The following is a 17,912-nucleotide window of genomic DNA, read 5'->3' on the forward strand; positions in this document are numbered from 1 at the left end:
GCACTATAAATCGCGAACTTGCGCAGTAGCCACAACAACACAGAGCAGAGCACATTCCTCTAGCAGCTAGCCACATTTCTTCAATTACCTGCTACCTCGGCGGGTCCTAAGTTCAAATCGAGCCATGGCAACCCGAGGTCTCACTCCCTTCCTGCTCATCGCCACCCTCCTCGTAGCTCTCCTGGCCACCTGCCACGCCGGCAGCATCGCCGTGTACTGGGGCCAGAACGACGGCGAGGCGTCGCTGGCCGAGACGTGCGCGTCGGGGAACTACGAGTTCGTCATCCTGGCTTTCCTCCCCACGTTCGGCAAGGGCCAGACGCCTGAGCTGAACCTCGCCAGCCACTGCGACCCTTCGTCGGGCGGCTGCAGAGGCCAGAGCAAGGACATCAGCTCGTGCCAGCGCCGTGGCGTCAAGGTGCTCCTCTCCATCGGCGGCGGCGACGGGAGCTACGGCCTCTCCTCCCCCGGAGACGCCCGCCAGGTCGCCATGTACCTCTGGAACAACTACCTGGGCGGCTCCTCCTCCTCCCGCCCCCTCGGCGACGCCGTGCTCGACGGCATCGACTTCGACATCGAGCAAGGCGGCGCCAAGTTCTGGAACGACCTCGCCAGGTAATTAAAACTCTAGCTAGCTTACTACCCATGGTTGAAGTAGCAGTGATGACTTGTATGAACCACTCAATTTTTATGTGTCCTCAGGGACCTGAAAAACTTGGGCAAGAACGGCGGCAAGGAGGTGCTGCTGAGCGCGGCGCCGCAATGCCCGTTCCCGGACGAGTGGGACGGCGGCGCGATCAGCACGGGGCTGTTCGACTACGTGTGGGTGCAGTTCTACAACAACGAGGAGTGCCAGTTCAGCGCGGGGAAGGGCGCGTTCATGGACGCGTGGAAGAAGTGGGTGTCGGTCCCCGCGGGGAAGATCTTCCTCGGACTGCCGGCCGCCAAGGACGCCGCAGGCACCGGGTTCGTGCCCGCCGCCGAGCTCAACTCGCGCGTGCTGCCGCTCATCAAGGGCTCGCCCAAGTACGGCGGCGTCATGCTGTGGTCCAAGTTCTACGACGACCGCACCGGCTACAGCGACGCCATCAAGAGCCATGTGTGATCCGTTCCCTGCATCTCATCAGGAGTGCATGTTTCGTCCCGGCCATGTGTTGGATGTGTGTATCTGTGTAAGTATGTGATATTGTTTGAAGGGATTTCTTCTTTGTACTTGTATATTTTTTGTGTGCGTATTCTTTGTACATGCGCCTCGAAGTGTTGCTACATCCATGCCTGTGTGGAAGTGTATCACTGTATGAGCGATTCAGCGTAATAAAGAAGTGAGCGACAGACACTTCAGTTGCTAAGCCCCTGCGTGTTGAGGAAAAACAGTTTTTAATTGTCCGGTTTTACCAACCTTTTTTTTAAGGACCGATTTTGCACTTACAAGATAACCAAGAAATAACTATTTTCTAAGTCGATGTTAACAACCATCCGATCTAATTATTGAGAATCACGCAAGATTCATACAAGATGAAAAAAAAATCTTAATCAAATGGCTACGATCGTTGACGAAGAAATAACTACTTTCAAGTCCACTCTCACATTTGATGTCAAAACACGACCAACTGCGAGAACTGTGAGCGATGACTAGCCCCAAAATCTTTATTGCCTTAGTGTCCCGGGGTCCCGTTGCGACACTAGACTAGATAGGTGGGCCCGTCCAATCTCAATCACCTCATTGCCCACCCCAGTGCCCCATTGCACGCTGGACCTGATAGGTGGGCCCCACTATCACGTTTGGTGTAAAAATACAACCAACCGTGATAGTTGTGAGCAACAACTAGCCCCAAAACTAGTGGTTTTAGGGAGGGGGGGGTTAATTTGATATACGTCACTGCAATTCATGTGAATTCAAAAGATGCCATTGCATTTCCCACACATCCAAAAAATGTGGCTGGAATTTTCATCTTTAAAAAAATCCCAATGCAAATATGCAGATTCTTCGAAAAATGCCACTTCAATGGGGCACCATTACAATTGCATTTTTCAAATGATGAGAGTGACATTTTATAAATTCGCAAAAACTTAAGTGCATATATCATATTCTAGTTGAGTTTTGGAGAAACTACAAACCAACTCGTTTCCGCCGATAGATTATGATTTTACCTAGATACTCCTTTTTTTTAGATGGAACTACATACATTCATATTGGAGTATTAAGGAGTACTCCCTCGGTTCTTAAATATAAAAAATCATATGTTTGTCCTAAGTCAAACTTCTTCAAGAATTTTTGTCATATTTATAGAAAAATCTACTAAGATCAACAATATCAGATGATTATACTATGAAAATATACATAACTACATATTTAATGAAACTAATTTTAAGTTATAGATTTTGGTAGATTTTTTTTATAAATTTGGTCAAACTTGAAGAAGCTTGACTTGGATCAAACCAAGGACTTCCTTTAATTAGAAACGGAGGAGTATCAATTAATCTCAAAGAAAATGGATCGATGATCCATATTGGATATTGGATCCGTGATATAACGTAAAATAGCACTTCTATTATTCTGAATTCTTTATACCGTGATACAGTGATATTGATACACTTCCATACATGCATGGATGTAGCAACACTTCGAGACACGAGACATATGGACAAAGAATACGCACACAAAAATACAAGCACAACAATGAAATACCACCAAACGACATCGCACTCGCACATGCATGTAACACAATGCATATATCGCCGGAGAATCACACTTGGCTTTTGATGGCGTCGCTGTAGCCGGTGCGGTCGTCGTAGAACTTGGACCACAGCATGACGCCGCCGTACTTGGGCGAGCCCTTGATGAGCGGGAGCACGCGCGACGTGAGCTCGGCGGCGGGCACGAACCCGGTGCCCGCGGCGTCCTTGGCGGCCGGCAGCCCCAGGTAGATCTTCCCCGCGGGGACAGACTCCCATTTCTTCCACGCGTCAAGGAACGCGCCCCGCCCCGCGCTGAACTGGCACTCCTCGTTGTTGTAGAACTGCACCCACACGAAGTCGAACAGCCCCGTGTTGATCGCGCCGCCGTCCCACTCGTCCGGGAACGGGCACTGCGGCGCCGCGCTCAGCAGCACCTCCTTGCCGCCGTTCTTGCCCAAGTTCTTCAGGTCCCTGAGAACACGTAGTACCCAAATTGAGTGGCTCACTTCAACCATGAGTAGTAAGCGAGCTAGAGTTTTAATTACCTGGCGAGGTCGTTCCAGAACTTGACGCCGCCGAGCTCGATGTCGAAGTCGATGCCGTCGAGCACGGCGTCGCCGAGGGGCCGGGAGGAGGAGGAGCCGCCCAGGTAGTTGTTCCAGAGGTACATGGCGACCTGCCGGGCGTCGCCGGGGGAGGAGAGGCCGTAGCTCCCGTCGCCGCCGCCGATGGAGAGGAGCACCTTGACGCCGCGGCGCTGGCACGAGCTGATGTCCTTGCTCTGGCCTCTGCAGCCGCCCGACGAAGGGTCGCAGTGGCTGGCGAGGTTCAGCTCAGGCGTCTGGCCCTTGCCGAACGTGGGGAGGAAAGCCAGGATGACGAACTCGTAGTTCCCCGACGCGCACGTCTCGGCCAGCGACGCCTCGCCGTCGTTCTGGCCCCAGTACACGGCGATGCTGCCGGCGTGGCACGTGGCCAGGAGACCTACGAGGAGGAAGGCAATGAGCTGGAAGGGGGAGAGACCTCGGGTCGCCATGGCTCGGTTTTAACTTGGAGCGCGCCAATCTAGATGGTACTACTAGGGATGATCGATGGGTTTTAGAGTGCCAAAAGTGAGTGATGTGCTTTGTGTTTTTGAGTTGAGATGGGTATTGCGTAAGTTGTTGGCCTTTTATAGTGGTTCGTGGCTGTTGAAAGTAGCAGCACGGAGACATGGAGGATTTCTGGTAGCTTTCGTGCCGTGGCTCATACGAACCTGAATCTGAACTGTTTTTCTTTTCGCCGAAATCGGAACTGAATTTACCATTTTTTTTTTTACAGCAACATGAGGGGTTGCGGTTAAGTAAAGCTAAGAATCTGAACTGAAATCACCCGGACTGACGGCCGGACCACCGTACTCAACCGAAGCATCAACAATACGTGCCACAGAAACTGCTCCGATGTCCCGTTCTGTATTGTCTGGTGGGTCATGTTGTTTTAAACATTACAGCTTGCTACCAGATCTCCTTCGAATACAGTATAAGATCATTTTGGAGTAGTAAGCACTAAGAGCTCCGTTCGCTGCAAACTAGAACCTATTTTGACTGTCTAAATGCATGTTTTATGACCAAGTGTTAATCTAATAGCGCGTGGGCTATATTATGTAAACTTAAGACCATTTCATACTTATTCGTAAAGCAAATTCTCGTTATTTCGTGATTTCCCAACTACATATCAACACAAGAAATTTACGGCCAAGTTCAAAACTGAACCGTCTAGTACACCTGCATTTTACTGCTGACGGGCTGGTAAATTGGTAATGATGGGAGAAAATGACACAATTCTTACGAGTAGCAATCTGCAATAAATTAGGAAATACTGAGAGCTCAATGCATGTGGACCAAAATGACTAATTCAATGACGCTTTCTTTCTTACTGAAAAATAATTAGCAGCACTATCGATTTGTTCAGACTACATAATTTTCCAATATGGCCAATCATGTTCGTCATGCGACCAACCCTTTCCCTGCAATTTTTCAGTTGCTGGTGGCCTTGTGCGCTTGACATTATCCAAATACACATAGCTTTCGTCAAGTTGTGAATTGGGTTGAGCACACAAAAACACGTAAACACCCAATTCATTCGGCCGATTGTCTAATCCTCCGTCCAGGAGCACACTAATGCGTTTAATCCAGTTTGTCTTCAGCCCCGCCCTGAAAGTTTTTAATCGTCGAGTTTAGCCATGGTGCTTTTCAGCCTACCGGCCGGAGTAGTAATGTAGTACGGAGATGTGGCCCCAGGCCCCCAGTCACAGGACGTCATTTTGTTCATCGAACAGTTCCGAGCTTGTCCACTTCACGGGCTGAATTCCTGGATTGATTGCGAGAGGTTTTGCAAGTTGTTGTTAGAATTCTTATCTCCTGACGGGCACCACTGAAAACGAAATATTTCACGTGCTTTTTTGTCTCGCAAGTTCGCAACAAAACAGGAGAGCGTATGTTAGACCGATTTCAGGGCATCAATGTTGCTCATTTCGATTGGATTTTAAACGACTTATGTGTCACATTATGGCATGCATTAGGGGAGCCGTCCGATCAGATTTAAGTCATGATCATGGGACATTCAACCGTTGCAGCAAAAAACCTCGGTCAGGGGTTTAATCGCGGGTTGGGGTTTAATAGACCAAACCCCCGCCCTTCTTCTACTTCTTTTGGTCTGGGGTTTGATCGCGGATTAACGGACCGGGTCGGGTCGATAGTAGCGTGACATCCGAACCGCTGGGCCCCATGTGAAACCGCCAAAACAACTCGGTTCTGGGCTACTTAGACAAACTGGCTCAAAATATGCGTTTTACTGACAGTTTTGCGATACGTGTGTTTCGCTGATATGACTGTCCCAAAAATTATGATTTTCTGAATTTGCTCTAACCTTTATGTTAACTTAGTGATGTTCAACGCAATAGAGTGTGGAGTTGAACAAAATAGTCATGTTGTTATTCTCGACAACAATTAGAGTAAGGGGTGTCAACGCTCGATGGCACAAGTACGGTTATAAATGTAGGACGTGTACGCCGGCCTTATAGCGAAGGTCGCCGTACATTTTGGACAAGTTGACACGTCGATATTTTTTGAATAGGTTCGGTCGCCCCTGCGGGTGTGACTTAATCCTATGTTAGGAAAAGCTTCGAGGGGGTTGTTAGCCAAGGGCTTGGGCCGAGCGGATCTTCCCAAGACACCTTTAGGCGAGAGGTTCGTCGGGGCCGCCTCGTACTTGGACCGAACGCGTCTTTCCAAGTATCGAGGTTAGGATACCCTCGGAACTCTAACTCAACCCCTTCTCCTTCGAGTCCGGGCCGAACCCGTCTTCTCGGATCTCGAAACTAGAGCTCTTTGCAAGAGGCTCTAGCCCTCTTCCCTTGAGTTTATTCAAATGAGAGTGAGTGATACATGCCCCCATGGGGGGTATTTATAGCCTAGAGGTTCATGACAAATGATCATGGCTACCCTTGAGGGAGAGAGAAAAGTGGGGGCAAAAGGAGAAAAGTAACTCTTTTGGTCCATAACTTTTGTGTGCACCATGTGAGAAAAGTAAGGCTTGGTCCATGGCCCTCCTCTCACTTTTCTTGCCCCCCACTCTAGCTCATTTGGCCCCTTGATCATGTCATGAGAGGCTTGACTCATTGACTAGTCTTCCTCCGCCACGTAGGATTGACCGCGTCATGTAGACGTTTTGACTTGCGCTTGCGATATGTTGACTTGGTCGTCGTCACGTAGGATTTACAGTCCGGCCCATATAAGAGTTTTATTTTACTACAACAAGTCAGATTTCAGATTTGATTGAAGCTTTGCAACCAATTTTAACGATTTAGACTGGCAAAGACATCGACACGAACTAATTTGGTCATATTAACACCGCACTAGACGCCAGCACCGGTCTCACACGGACCGAAACTTTCACCAAATGGAAGCGATTTTACAAGAGAACGGGGGAGGTGCATGGCTGCATGCCCTCGCATCGCGAGAACATTATTGGACGCGAGATAAGTGGAAGCTGCTTTTCAAAACGACGACCAGTTCACATGGGTCAAACCACTGCCGACACCATGATCTGTCGTGCGCGGATAATCATATTAATTGGCAACGCCCTGATTGCCATGATAACATCTTTGAACTTTGCCAATGCCCAGTCAATTTGCGAAGGCGGAGCAGACCTAACAAATCTTAGAAAAGTCAGACCAATGGAGATGCCCAATCGTAGAACGAAGCTGCTGCGTCGTCGCTGCGCATCCAGCTGGGTTCAGGCCCTATATATGCACCAAGAACCTTCGTAAGCATACCAGAACAATATTCACGTGTCTTCACCAAGATATCAAGATGGCGAGCAGGCTGTTCCCGGGAGTGTTGTTGCTCTCTCTGGCCTCACTGGCCGCCGGAGCGTGCGCCGGCGGCGGCGGCATCGCGATCTACTGGGGCCAGAACGGCAACGAGGGCACGCTGGCGCAGGCGTGCGCGACGGGCAACTACAAGTTCGTGAACGTGGCCTTCCTCTTCACCTTCGGCAAGGGCCAGACGCCGCTGCTGAACCTGGCGGGCCACTGCGACCCGGCGTCCACCGGCTCCTGCGCCTTCGTGGGCGCCGACGTCAAGGCCTGCCAGCGCATGGGCATCAAGGTCATGCTCTCCATCGGCGGCGGCGTCGGCAGCTACGGCCTCTCGTCCCGCGACGACGCCCGCCAGGTCGCCGCCTACCTCTGGAACACCTACCTCGGCGGCAAGGCGTCGGCGAGGCCGCTCGGGGACGCCGTGCTGGACGGCGTCGACTTCGACATCGAGAGCGGCGGGAGCGCGCACTGGGACGACCTGGCCAGGTTCCTCAAGGCGTACTCCAGGGCCGTGGTGCTGACGGCGGCGCCGCAGTGCCCGTTCCCGGACGCGTCGCTGGGCACGGCGCTGGGCACGGGGCTGTTCGACTACGTGTGGGTGCAGTTCTACAACAACCCGCCGTGCCAGTACACCAAGGCCGGCGGCGTGGGCAACCTGGCGCGCGCGTGGGAGAAGTGGGCGGCCATCCCGGCGAGGCAGGTGTTCCTCGGGCTCCCGGCCGCGCCCGACGCCGCCGGGAGCGGCTTCGTGGAGGCCGGCGACCTTGTGTCGCAGGTGCTGCCGGTGGTGAAGAAGTCCAAGAAGTATGGCGGGATCATGCTGTGGTCGAGGTTCTACGATGAGCAGACGGGGTTCAGCGATAAGGTCAAGTCCAGCGTGTGATTCCCTCCCTTTGTGAGCCGACGTGTTTGTTGCGATGGTGATAGTGCTGCATGCGCCGTGTAAGATGGTGTCCTGTGCAGGAAGACAAGGTGAACACGAATAAGATGGCAGGATTATTTGATATTGGCAAAAATAATACTCAGTATTGTACGAGTTGAGAACACTCCATGTCTCCTTTTTTCTGCCGGTCAACCGGTCCGCGGAGAAGTGTGAGTGCCACGATTTGCGGCGATCTGGTGATAACTGATAACCCCCAGAAGTCTCGGGTCAACGGACTAGATAATTGTCCAGATCTACTTCTGCAGCTCATCTTGGTTCCTGTATGAGAAAAGGCAAAATATCATTCCGATACGGTGAACATCAGCCATGCGTGCGAGAGTTTTAATCAGGCGATACTTCAACTATATGCTTAAACCGAAAATGGTTTAGTAGGCCATACCCCCCAAATTGCCATCGAAGTAGTTTGGGCCATTTTCTACTGTGGCAAAACTTGGCCATGCATGCAGCTTACCAACTGCAATTGCTTGTGGGTAGTAGTCAGGTCCATCTCTGTTTTCCATGTTTCTCAGTTAAAACAACATACTCCAGAAAAAAACAATAACATGTATTTATTGCAGAACGGTGTATTCTAGACAAAAACATATACAGTACGGAGTGTATATATATATTCCAGAACACACTCCAATTTTCAGTTTATTGACTGAACCACTGGACCAATCAACAGGACATGTGGTTCCTGAAGAGATCCTGAAGGACCTGGACAGGCAGCTCATCTTCAAGTACTGCCTGATCCCTTCCCTGATGCACCGGCAGACTTGAACTTCTGTACCGGCGACATCTGCTACTTTGGGAAGATTACTGCCATGGCGCCATGTACTCCCTGATGCACCGGCATGTGGAGTTGAGAACTCGCTGGCTCTCGAGGGGCAGTAGCGTCAGTATGATGATACTGTCACAGAAGATTCAAAAAAAAAATGATGATACTGTCACAGCGCAAGACAACGGGAAAGCGTAAACTGAAGCTGGAAAGCGTCAATCGTCAGTAGCGGGCCGTGGGCCTGTTGTTGGGCCTTGTAACGGTTGAAACCAGACCAGCGAATGAAGAAGAGAGGCTCTTGTTTCCGATCGATCGATCCCCTTTTCTCTCTTCCTGCTCCCGGTTTCTCTTGAGATCTTAGCCTTGTACCGTCACAAATCTGTGGCGTCCTCGCCGTCGGCAAGGACATTGGACAGTACGTTACCCTCCTTCCTTCTCCCTCTCTCGAGCCGGTGGGTGGGTTTAGGGGGTGTGCCATCGCCGGAGTGGAGAGGAAGGGCTGGCCGTCCAAGGCGGCGGCGGGGGCGAGATGCTGACCAAGTTCGAGACCAAGAGCAACCGCGTCAAGGGCCTCGCCTTCCACCCGCGCCGCCCATGGATCCTCGCCAGTCTCCACAGCGGGGTCGTCCAGATGTGGGACTACCGCATGGGCACGCTCCTCGACCGCTTCGACGAGCACGACGGGCCCGTACGCGGTGTCCACTTCCACAAGACGCAGCCGCTCTTCGTATCTGGAGGTACGCTACCAACATCTCTCTCTCCCTCCCTCCTTTGATCCCTGCCTTTTCTCGCCCTGGATCTGGCGATTATGAATGCTTCCTTACTAGTAGTTGTTGCACTGCTTCGATCAAATCAAAATGGCCCGCTTCACTCCGATCGAGCTGTTAGATGGCGCCAACCAATCTCAACTTGTCATCCATATGAACCCACAAACACTGACTCTAATTGTACTTGCAGTAACATCTCCGGTATCTAATGACTAAACAAGAGCGAGAATAGATCTGATTAGTCATTGATCTCGTTTCTATTCAGCAGTGTTGCAAAATAGTTTGGAATATATTTCATGCGATTCCAAGTCCTGACAAAGTTCGAGGTACCTGCCAGCCAACTCATCATATGATGAACCCAGAAACAGCCCAATTGTGATTGTCTTGTTGGCTACAGATGTAGTTTATACTTTTTAGCAGTGTTGCAACTTGCAAGCAAGTTTTACTATGTTTCATGTAATTCAAATCCTAAAAAGTGTGAGCAAGTTCCTGTTCACTTTATAATCCTAATATTTGACTGTGGTTGCTCGAGCCATCTCATAGGCAGCTGATACTTTCTGAGACGCTCATATTTTGATGTGTCACAGGTGATGATTACAAGATTAAGGTGTGGAACTACAAGACACACCGCTGCCTCTTCACGCTCCATGGTCACCTTGATTACATCCGCACTGTCCAGTTCCATGACGAGCATCCATGGATCGTGAGTGCTAGCGATGACCAGACAATCCGTATTTGGAATTGGCAGTCACGTACATGTGTGGCGGTGTTGACAGGGCATAATCACTATGTCATGTGTGCTTCCTTCCATCCCAAGGAGGACCTGGTCGTGTCAGCATCTCTGGATCAGACTGTCCGCGTGTGGGATATTGGGGCACTCAGGAAGAAGTCGGCCTCCCCAGCGGATGACATTATGCGTCTCACGCAGATGAACACTGATCTGTTTGGAGGCATTGATGCTGTTGTCAAGTATGTCTTGGAGGGTCATGACCGTGGGGTCAATTGGGCTTCATTTCATCCCACACTGCCACTTATCGTTTCTGGGGCAGATGACCGGCAAGTGAAACTGTGGAGAATGAATGGTAACACAATGAATCGCTTCTCAACTTCACTTTTTTTTTTGCTGCATGCTACTCAAAAAGCATTCATATGTCAAACCAAATAATGTCACTGTTCCCATCTTTTTGAATCTGTTAAAAAACATGTTTTATCTTGCTGTTTCCTGAATATTAGAATGCATATTCTATCTTGTAGTTTTCTTAGCTTACATGTTTATGAACAGATACAAAGGCGTGGGAGGTTGATACTCTGAGGGGTCACATGAATAATGTGTCATGTGTATTGTTCCACGCGAAGCAAGACATCATCGTATCCAACTCGGAAGACAAAAGCATTCGCGTGTGGGATGCAACGAAGAGAACTGGTATCCAGACATTCAGGCGAGAGCATGACCGCTTCTGGATCCTTGCTGCTCACCCTGAAATGAATCTTCTTGCCGCTGGTCATGATAGTGGCATGATTGTGTTTAAGTTGGAGAGGGAACGCCCTGCTTTCTCCGTAAGTGGCGATACAGTGTTCTATGTGAAGGATCGCTTCCTCCGTTTCTATGAGTACTCGACACAGAAAGAGGTCCAGGTGGCTCCGATAAGAAGGCCTGGATCAGTCAGCTTGAATCAGTCACCAAGGACGTTGTCACACAGCCCAACTGAGAATGCTGTCTTGATCTGCTCTGATGTGGATGGGGGCTCATACGAGCTTTATATTGTTCCAAAGGACTCTGCTGGTAGGGCTGATTACTTGCAGGACACGAAGAAAGGAGCTGGTGGTTCTGCAGTTTTCATAGCACGCAACCGGTTTGCAGTCTTGGAGAAGAGCAGCAACCAGGTTTTGGTGAAGAGTCTTAAGAATGAGATTGTGAAGAAAACTCCAGTACCTATTGCAACTGACGCTATTTACTATGCTGGAACTGGTAACGTATTGTGCAAAGCCGAAGACAGGGTGGCCATCTTTGATCTGCAGCAGCGGCTTGTTATTGGTGAACTCCAGGTATCTGCTGTTAAGTATGTGGTTTGGTCCAGTGATATGGAGTCTGTTGCATTGCTCAGCAAGCATGCCGTAGTCATTGCAAACAAGAAGCTTGTCCATCGCTGCACACTTCATGAAACCATACGTGTAAAGAGTGGTGCCTGGGATGAAAATGGTGTGTTCATATATTCCACTCTGAACCATATCAAGTATTGCCTTCCTAATGGGGACAGTGGTATTATCAGAACTGTTGATGTTCCTATTTACATAACCAGAGTTGCGGGGAACAACATTTGCTCTCTGGATCGTGATGGAAAGAACAAGATAATTATGGTTGATGCATCTGAATACATTTTCAAGCTGGCCCTTCTACGGAAACGCTACGATCATGTTATGAGCATGATCAAGAGCTCGCAGCTGTGTGGGCAAGCGGTCATTTCTTACCTGCAACAGAAAGGGTTTCCAGAAGTTGCTCTACACTTTGTGAAAGATGAGAAAACCAGATTTAACCTGGCTCTTGAGAGCGGGAACATTCAAATTGCTGTTGCTTCAGCAAAAGAGCTTGATGACAAGGATCACTGGTACAGGTTGGGAATTGAGGCTCTGAGACAGGGAAATGTTGGTATTGTTGAATATGCATACCAGAGAACAAAGAATTTTGACAGGCTTGCTTTTCTTTATCTGCTAACTGGTTACTTGGACAAGGTGGGCTTTATGTCTAAGATAGCTGGACAGAACAACAATTTGATGGGCCAGTTTCACAATGCATTGTATCTTGGGGATGTTAGGAAAAGAGTTGAGATATTGGAGAGTGCTGGACAGGTACCTCTTGCCTATGTAACTGCAGCCACTCATGGGCTCACTGAAATTGCCGATAGGCTTGCTAGTGAATTGGGAGAAAATGTGCCTTCTCTGCCTGAAGGAAAAGGTAGATCACTTTTAATTCCTCCCGCACCTCTCACGGCTTGTGGTGATTGGCCATTGTTGAGGGTGATGCGAGGTATTTTTGAGGGTGGACTAGATGCTACTGGTAGGGCAGAGCAGGATGAAGACTATGAAGATGCTGGTGGTGACTGGGGGGATGAAGACCTTGAAATTGTTGATGTAAGTAATGTGGTTGAAAATGGAGATATAACTGTCCATGTTGAGGAAAATGGGACAAATGAAGAGGATGGAGAAGAGGAAGGTGGCTGGGACCTTGAGGACCTGGAATTACCACCTGAGGCAGAGACACCAAAAGCTACAGGTCCGTCCCGTTCTGCTTTGTTTGTGGTTCCTACACCAGGCATGCCTGTCAGCCAAATTTGGACTCAGAAATCATCTCTTGCTGGAGAGCATGCTGCAGCTGGGAATTATGACACTGCAATGCGATTGCTTAGCCGCCAGTTGGGCATAAGGAACTTTGCTCCTCTGAAAGCCTTGTTTCTTGATGCACATATGGGCAGTCATACCTTTCTGCGTGCATTTGCAAGTGCTCCAGTTATACCTGTTGCTGTTGAGAAGGGCTGGAGTGAATCTGCTAGTCCCAATGTGAGGGGCCCACCTGCACTCGTGTTTAGCTTCTCACAAATGGACGACAAGCTTAAGGCTGCATATAAAGCCACAACCGAGGGTAAATTCCCAGAAGCACTGAGGCAGTTTCTTAACATCCTCTACACCATTCCACTCCTTGTTGTGGACTCGCGGAGAGAAGTTGATGAAGTGAAGGAGCTCATTGAGATAGTGAGAGAATATGTTCTTGGTCTTAAGATGGAAGTCAAAAGGAAGGAGCTGAAAGATGACGCGACACGCCAACAGGAGTTGGCTGCATACTTCACTAACTGCAAGCTGCAGAAGGTTCATATGCGTCTTGTCCTCACCAGTGCCATGGGTCTTTGCTTCAAGGGTGGAAACTACGCCACGGCAGCGAACTTTGCGCGAATGCTTCTGGAGAACAGCCCAAATGAGGCCCAGGCAAAGAAGGCTCGGCAAGTTCTGCAGGCTTGCGGTGACAGGAAAGATGGGCATCAGCTGAACTATGACTTCAGAAATCCATTTGTTGTGTGTGGAGCAACCTTTGTTCCAATATACCGTGGGCAGAAGGATGTTTCCTGCCCATATTGTGCGTCTCGGTTTGTGCCCTCCGTAGAAGGTCAGCTTTGCAGCATATGTGAGCTTTCGGTGGTTGGAGCAGATGCTTCAGGACTCCTATGCTCTCCTACACAATCGAGATGAGTGGTGATGGTGGCTTCACCTTGTGACCAAGTTTGTAAGTCCAGTGCGAAGACTGTTGTCGTTATACTCTACCAGGGATTTAATTACCAAGTTGTGAGGAATAAGTATAGTAATTGGTTGTCTTGCGTCGTTTATTCGTCTTTGTCCTTATTTTAGTGTCATGCGGCGGTGGTAAAATGCTGTAGGATTTTGAACAGTTCCTATTAGGACAAAATGATGTATTTAATTGAGATTGCACTATATCTTGTACCATATTTGCGTACGTATGGCTGATCTTTATTGTTTCTCCTTTACTGAGAGTTGCTTTGTGTTTGGTTGCTGTTAATTGTTTCTCCTCATTGCATTTTGTTGATAAGCAAGCCTGTAGAAGATTCGAGGGTTTATTGACGGCAACATCAGCTATTCTGCTGTGACGAAGATTCAATTCCACACTGGACTCCAGCAATACATACATTAACAATTGTTATGTGTTGGTCAAAAGCAGCAGCAAGATAGAACTGTAATGCTTCTCAATCTTCTCTTTTTATTATTGCAGGATGTTTCGGACCTCCCAACCCCAAAAGAGAGTGGACACCTTCCTGTGTCCAGCCTTCTTCGCGTGTATTCTGACATTCCTATCTAGCCTTTGCGCTTGAATGGAAGGAGACACCATTTTGATCACCAGACTTGATTACTGTTCTATTATATTGACGCCTTCAGATTTTCCGGACCAGATTTAAGGACATTCAAAAGTAGGATTTTCGCCTTTGATCCGAGCCGTGATTTTCCGGACCAGATTTAAGGACATTCAAAAGTGGGATTTTCGCCTTTGATCCGAGCCATATGTTTTTATTTAGTGACGTACTATGATAGTTTGCATTGGAGGTGGGTTTTCATCGGATATGTCGTCTTGAATCTTTACTACGGTAACTCTCAAGTCAGCCCAAAGGTCTCTGACCTCCAACTCTGTTTGTTGCGTAAAAGGGCCTGCGAGGTACACCCTATGTCGGCATATAAATCGTGTATGATATGAAATTTTTTATCGTGTTTTGCTCTTGTGCATCTCCCTATGTCGGCAGGCCTAACACATCTTAGCTGCTCGATTTATAAGTAAAGGCTTAAATCTTAGTCGATGGTGCTATAGTTGTTGGATTAATATCTGGACGTTATCCTCTCTCATCTCCATTGTTCGTGCAAATCTTAAACCACCAAATAGATCCAAAGACAAAGTAATCAACTGATACCTAACTAAAAGTCAAACGACTTACATATAGAAAAATAAAAAATAAAAAGAAATATAGTTAAATATATTCATACTAAATGTGGTTAAATATATGTGACATATCCGTGAAAACCACCTTTATGGTAAAAAAACCACTGAAAACCATTGTAAAAAGTTCAAAATATTCTCAAAGTAATTAAATATATTGGAGAAGTGATGTTTTATGTGTGTGTAAAATTTAAGTCCAAACTCAATTGCATTTACTAGCAGCGAAAAAACAATTTAGTATGAATAGTGGTTTTTTTGTTGTTTGACACTATTTATTCATTAGTATATATATTTTTAATTTCTTTCAAATTTCCGACTTGCAAACTTTCACATTTATAGAACATCACCTACAACATATGTATTCTTGTAGAATTTTTTTGAAACTTCTTAACAGGTTTTTATTGAGTCCGCACAATTTACACCGTAAAAGTACTTTCCAACCTGTATTTTGCCTAAATATAAAAAGCCGTGGTTTTGCTTGATTAACTGATAGGAAAAGAGAACCCACTAAGCAGCAGGCAAATCTTCCCTCTTGACTCTCTGAGAGCGAGATCCAAATCACCGAACTGACCCAACCCAGCCCAGATCCATCCACCTGACCGCCCTCCTTCCCTCTCCCACGCCAGTGGGTGGGTTTATAGTGGTGCCGTCGCCGGAGAGGATAGGAAGGGCTGGCCGTCCAAGGCGGCGGCGGCGAGATGCTGACCAAGTTCGAGACCAAGAGCAACCGAGTCAAGGGCGTCGCCTTCCACCCGCGCCGCCCATGGATCCTCGCCAGCCTCCACAGCGGGGTCGTCCAGATGTGGGACTACCGCATGGGCACGCTCCTCAACCGCTTCGACGAGCACGACGGTCCCGTACGCGGCGTCCATTTCCACAAGACGCAGCCTCTCTTCGTATCTGGAGGTACGCTACCAACATCCCTCTTTCTCTCCATTGATCCCTGCCTTTTCTAGCCTTGGTTCTGGCAGCCTTATGTATGCTTCCGCACTTTACTACAGTACTACTCCCTCCGATCCTAAATTTTTGTGGTGGTTTTAGTTCAAAGAGTAGTTGTTACCACTGCTTCGATCAAATCAAAACGGCTCGCTTCACTCCGAGCGAGCTGTTAAATGGCGCCAACCAATCTGACCTTGTCATCCATATGAAGCCACAGACACTGACTTGTACTTGCAGTAATATCTCCAGTATGTAATGACTAAACGAGAACAGTAATAGATCTGCTTGGTCATTGGTGTGGTTTCTACTTGGCAGCGTTGCAACTTGTAACATAATTTGAAATATAGTTCATGCGATTCTAAGTCATCATATAATGAACCCAGAAACACCCCAATTGCACTTGCCTCAGTTTTTAAGCAAGAAAAGAACAATAGATCTTCATGTCTGTAGATTTGGTTTGTACATTTAGCAGTGTTGCAACTTGCAAGCAAGTTTTGCTATTTTTCATGCGATTCAGATTCTATCAAGTATGAACAAGTTCCTGTTCAATCCTAATATTTGACTGTAGTTGTGCATGCCATCTAATAGGTAATCGATACATTCTAAGATAGTGCTCTTTTGATGTGTCACAGGTGATGATTACAAGATTAAGGTGTGGAACTACAAGACACACCGCTGCCTTTTCACGCTCCATGGTCACCTTGACTACATCCGCACGGTTCAGTTTCATGACGAGCATCCATGGATTGTCAGTGCTAGCGATGATCAGACAATCCGTATTTGGAATTGGCAGTCCCGCACCTGTGTGGCAGTCTTGACAGGGCATAATCACTATGTCATATGTGCTTCCTTCCATCCTAAGGAGGACCTTGTCGTGTCAGCATCTCTGGATCAGACTGTCCGTGTGTGGGATATTGGGGCACTCAGGAAGAAGTCGGTCTCCCCAGCGGATGACATTATGCGTCTCACGCAGATGAACACTGATATGTTTGGAGGCATTGATGCTGTTGTCAAGTATGTCTTGGAGGGTCATGACCGGGGGGTCAATTGGGCTTCATTCCATCCCACACTGCCACTTATCGTTTCTGGGGCAGATGACCGGCAAGTGAAACTGTGGAGAATGAATGGTAGCACTATGACTTCATTTTTTTTGGCAGCATGATACTCAACAAGCATTCACATGCCAAACTAAATCTTGTCACTGCTCTATTTGGCGGCGCCGGTGCAGGGAGATCGAGAGGCGGCGGCACCAACCCTCTAGCTACTGCTTCTGCTCGGGATGGGGGGCGGGTCGGGTCGGGATTATGGATGGCAATGGGTACCCGAAACCCGATTACCCGACGGTCTAGACCCGATTAGATGCGGGTCTGAGGAAAAATCAGACCCGCAGGTCCATAAATGGGGAAATTTCGGACCCGTCCGGTCTGGCGGGTTCGGGTCTCGTATGGCCGAACCCGAACCCGGAAACCCGGTTCAGTATATAGGCCCCAGATGTCAGTGAATGGGATGCACATCAAATTCGGCCCAGCCCAATGCTCAAATGGACAAGCCCAACCCAACTACAAACCCTAAGATACTAAGTCCTGTTTGTTTGGCCTTCTGCTTCAGCTTTTGGTGCTTCTGACAATCTCAAAAGCATTTCTCCCGTTTACACATGAAGCTGAGAAGCACGTCCGGATGCTTCTCAGGTAGAAGCACCAAAAGCACGTCCGGAAATGCTTCTCAGCTTAATGTGTAAACAAGAGAAGTATTTTTGAGATTGCTAAAAGCACCGGAATCAGAAGCACAGGGCGTGACTTCCAGTCGCATCCCCAAGATATCCCGATCCACTCCTCCTTCCTCCCCACGACCCCGCCGCCCCGCCCCTCTCTCTCTCGCGTGCGCGCCCATCCACCCCTCTCCCCGCAGGCCGCCTCCGCCACTTCTCTCCAACAGGCGGCGGCCCCAGATCCTCGCGCCCCGCCGCCCTCGCCTCCCGC

The 17,912-nt window shown here is 48.6% G+C and overlaps 5 protein-coding genes across 5 annotated transcripts; 4 read left to right on the top strand and 1 right to left on the bottom strand.

The window, feature by feature from the left end:
* The first annotated feature begins 32 nt into the window (after positions 1–32).
* LOC100841113 (acidic endochitinase) lies at positions 33–1,349 on the top strand. Its single transcript, XM_003564618.4, has 2 exons — positions 33–615; positions 703–1,349. The coding sequence occupies exons 1-2, from the start codon at positions 125–127 to the stop codon at positions 1,103–1,105; spliced, it is 894 nt and encodes a 297-aa protein (XP_003564666.1). The 5' UTR covers positions 33–124; the 3' UTR covers positions 1,106–1,349.
* A 1,182-nt stretch (positions 1,350–2,531) lies between these two features.
* LOC100832032 (acidic endochitinase) lies at positions 2,532–3,843 on the bottom strand. Its single transcript, XM_003567238.4, has 2 exons — positions 3,225–3,843; positions 2,532–3,150 (listed from the first exon to the last, which is right to left on the bottom strand). Exons 1-2 carry the CDS (start codon positions 3,713–3,715, stop codon positions 2,748–2,750), a joined length of 894 nt encoding a protein of 297 aa, XP_003567286.1. The 5' UTR covers positions 3,716–3,843; the 3' UTR covers positions 2,532–2,747.
* A 2,981-nt stretch (positions 3,844–6,824) lies between these two features.
* LOC100841716 (hevamine-A) lies at positions 6,825–8,085 on the top strand. Its single transcript, XM_003564620.3, has one exon. It carries the CDS (start codon positions 7,032–7,034, stop codon positions 7,920–7,922), a length of 891 nt encoding a protein of 296 aa, XP_003564668.1. The 5' UTR covers positions 6,825–7,031; the 3' UTR covers positions 7,923–8,085.
* Positions 8,086–9,044: 959 nt separating this feature from the next.
* On the top strand, positions 9,045–14,044 carry LOC100841413 (coatomer subunit alpha-3). The gene is made up of 3 exons (XM_003564619.4): positions 9,045–9,476; positions 10,094–10,588; positions 10,789–14,044. Exons 1-3 carry the CDS (start codon positions 9,269–9,271, stop codon positions 13,743–13,745), a joined length of 3,660 nt encoding a protein of 1,219 aa, XP_003564667.1. The 5' UTR covers positions 9,045–9,268; the 3' UTR covers positions 13,746–14,044.
* A 1,437-nt stretch (positions 14,045–15,481) lies between these two features.
* On the top strand, positions 15,482–17,526 carry LOC100832326 (coatomer subunit alpha-1). Its single transcript, XM_003567239.4, has 3 exons — positions 15,482–15,900; positions 16,566–17,060; positions 17,162–17,526. The coding sequence occupies exons 1-3, from the start codon at positions 15,693–15,695 to the stop codon at positions 17,290–17,292; spliced, it is 834 nt and encodes a 277-aa protein (XP_003567287.2). The 5' UTR covers positions 15,482–15,692; the 3' UTR covers positions 17,293–17,526.
* Positions 17,527–17,912: the final 386 nt, after the last annotated feature.

This window comes from Brachypodium distachyon, chromosome 2 (assembly GCF_000005505.3).
Source record: "Brachypodium distachyon strain Bd21 chromosome 2, Brachypodium_distachyon_v3.0, whole genome shotgun sequence".
In the NCBI taxonomy this organism is placed as follows: domain Eukaryota; kingdom Viridiplantae; phylum Streptophyta; class Magnoliopsida; order Poales; family Poaceae; genus Brachypodium; species Brachypodium distachyon.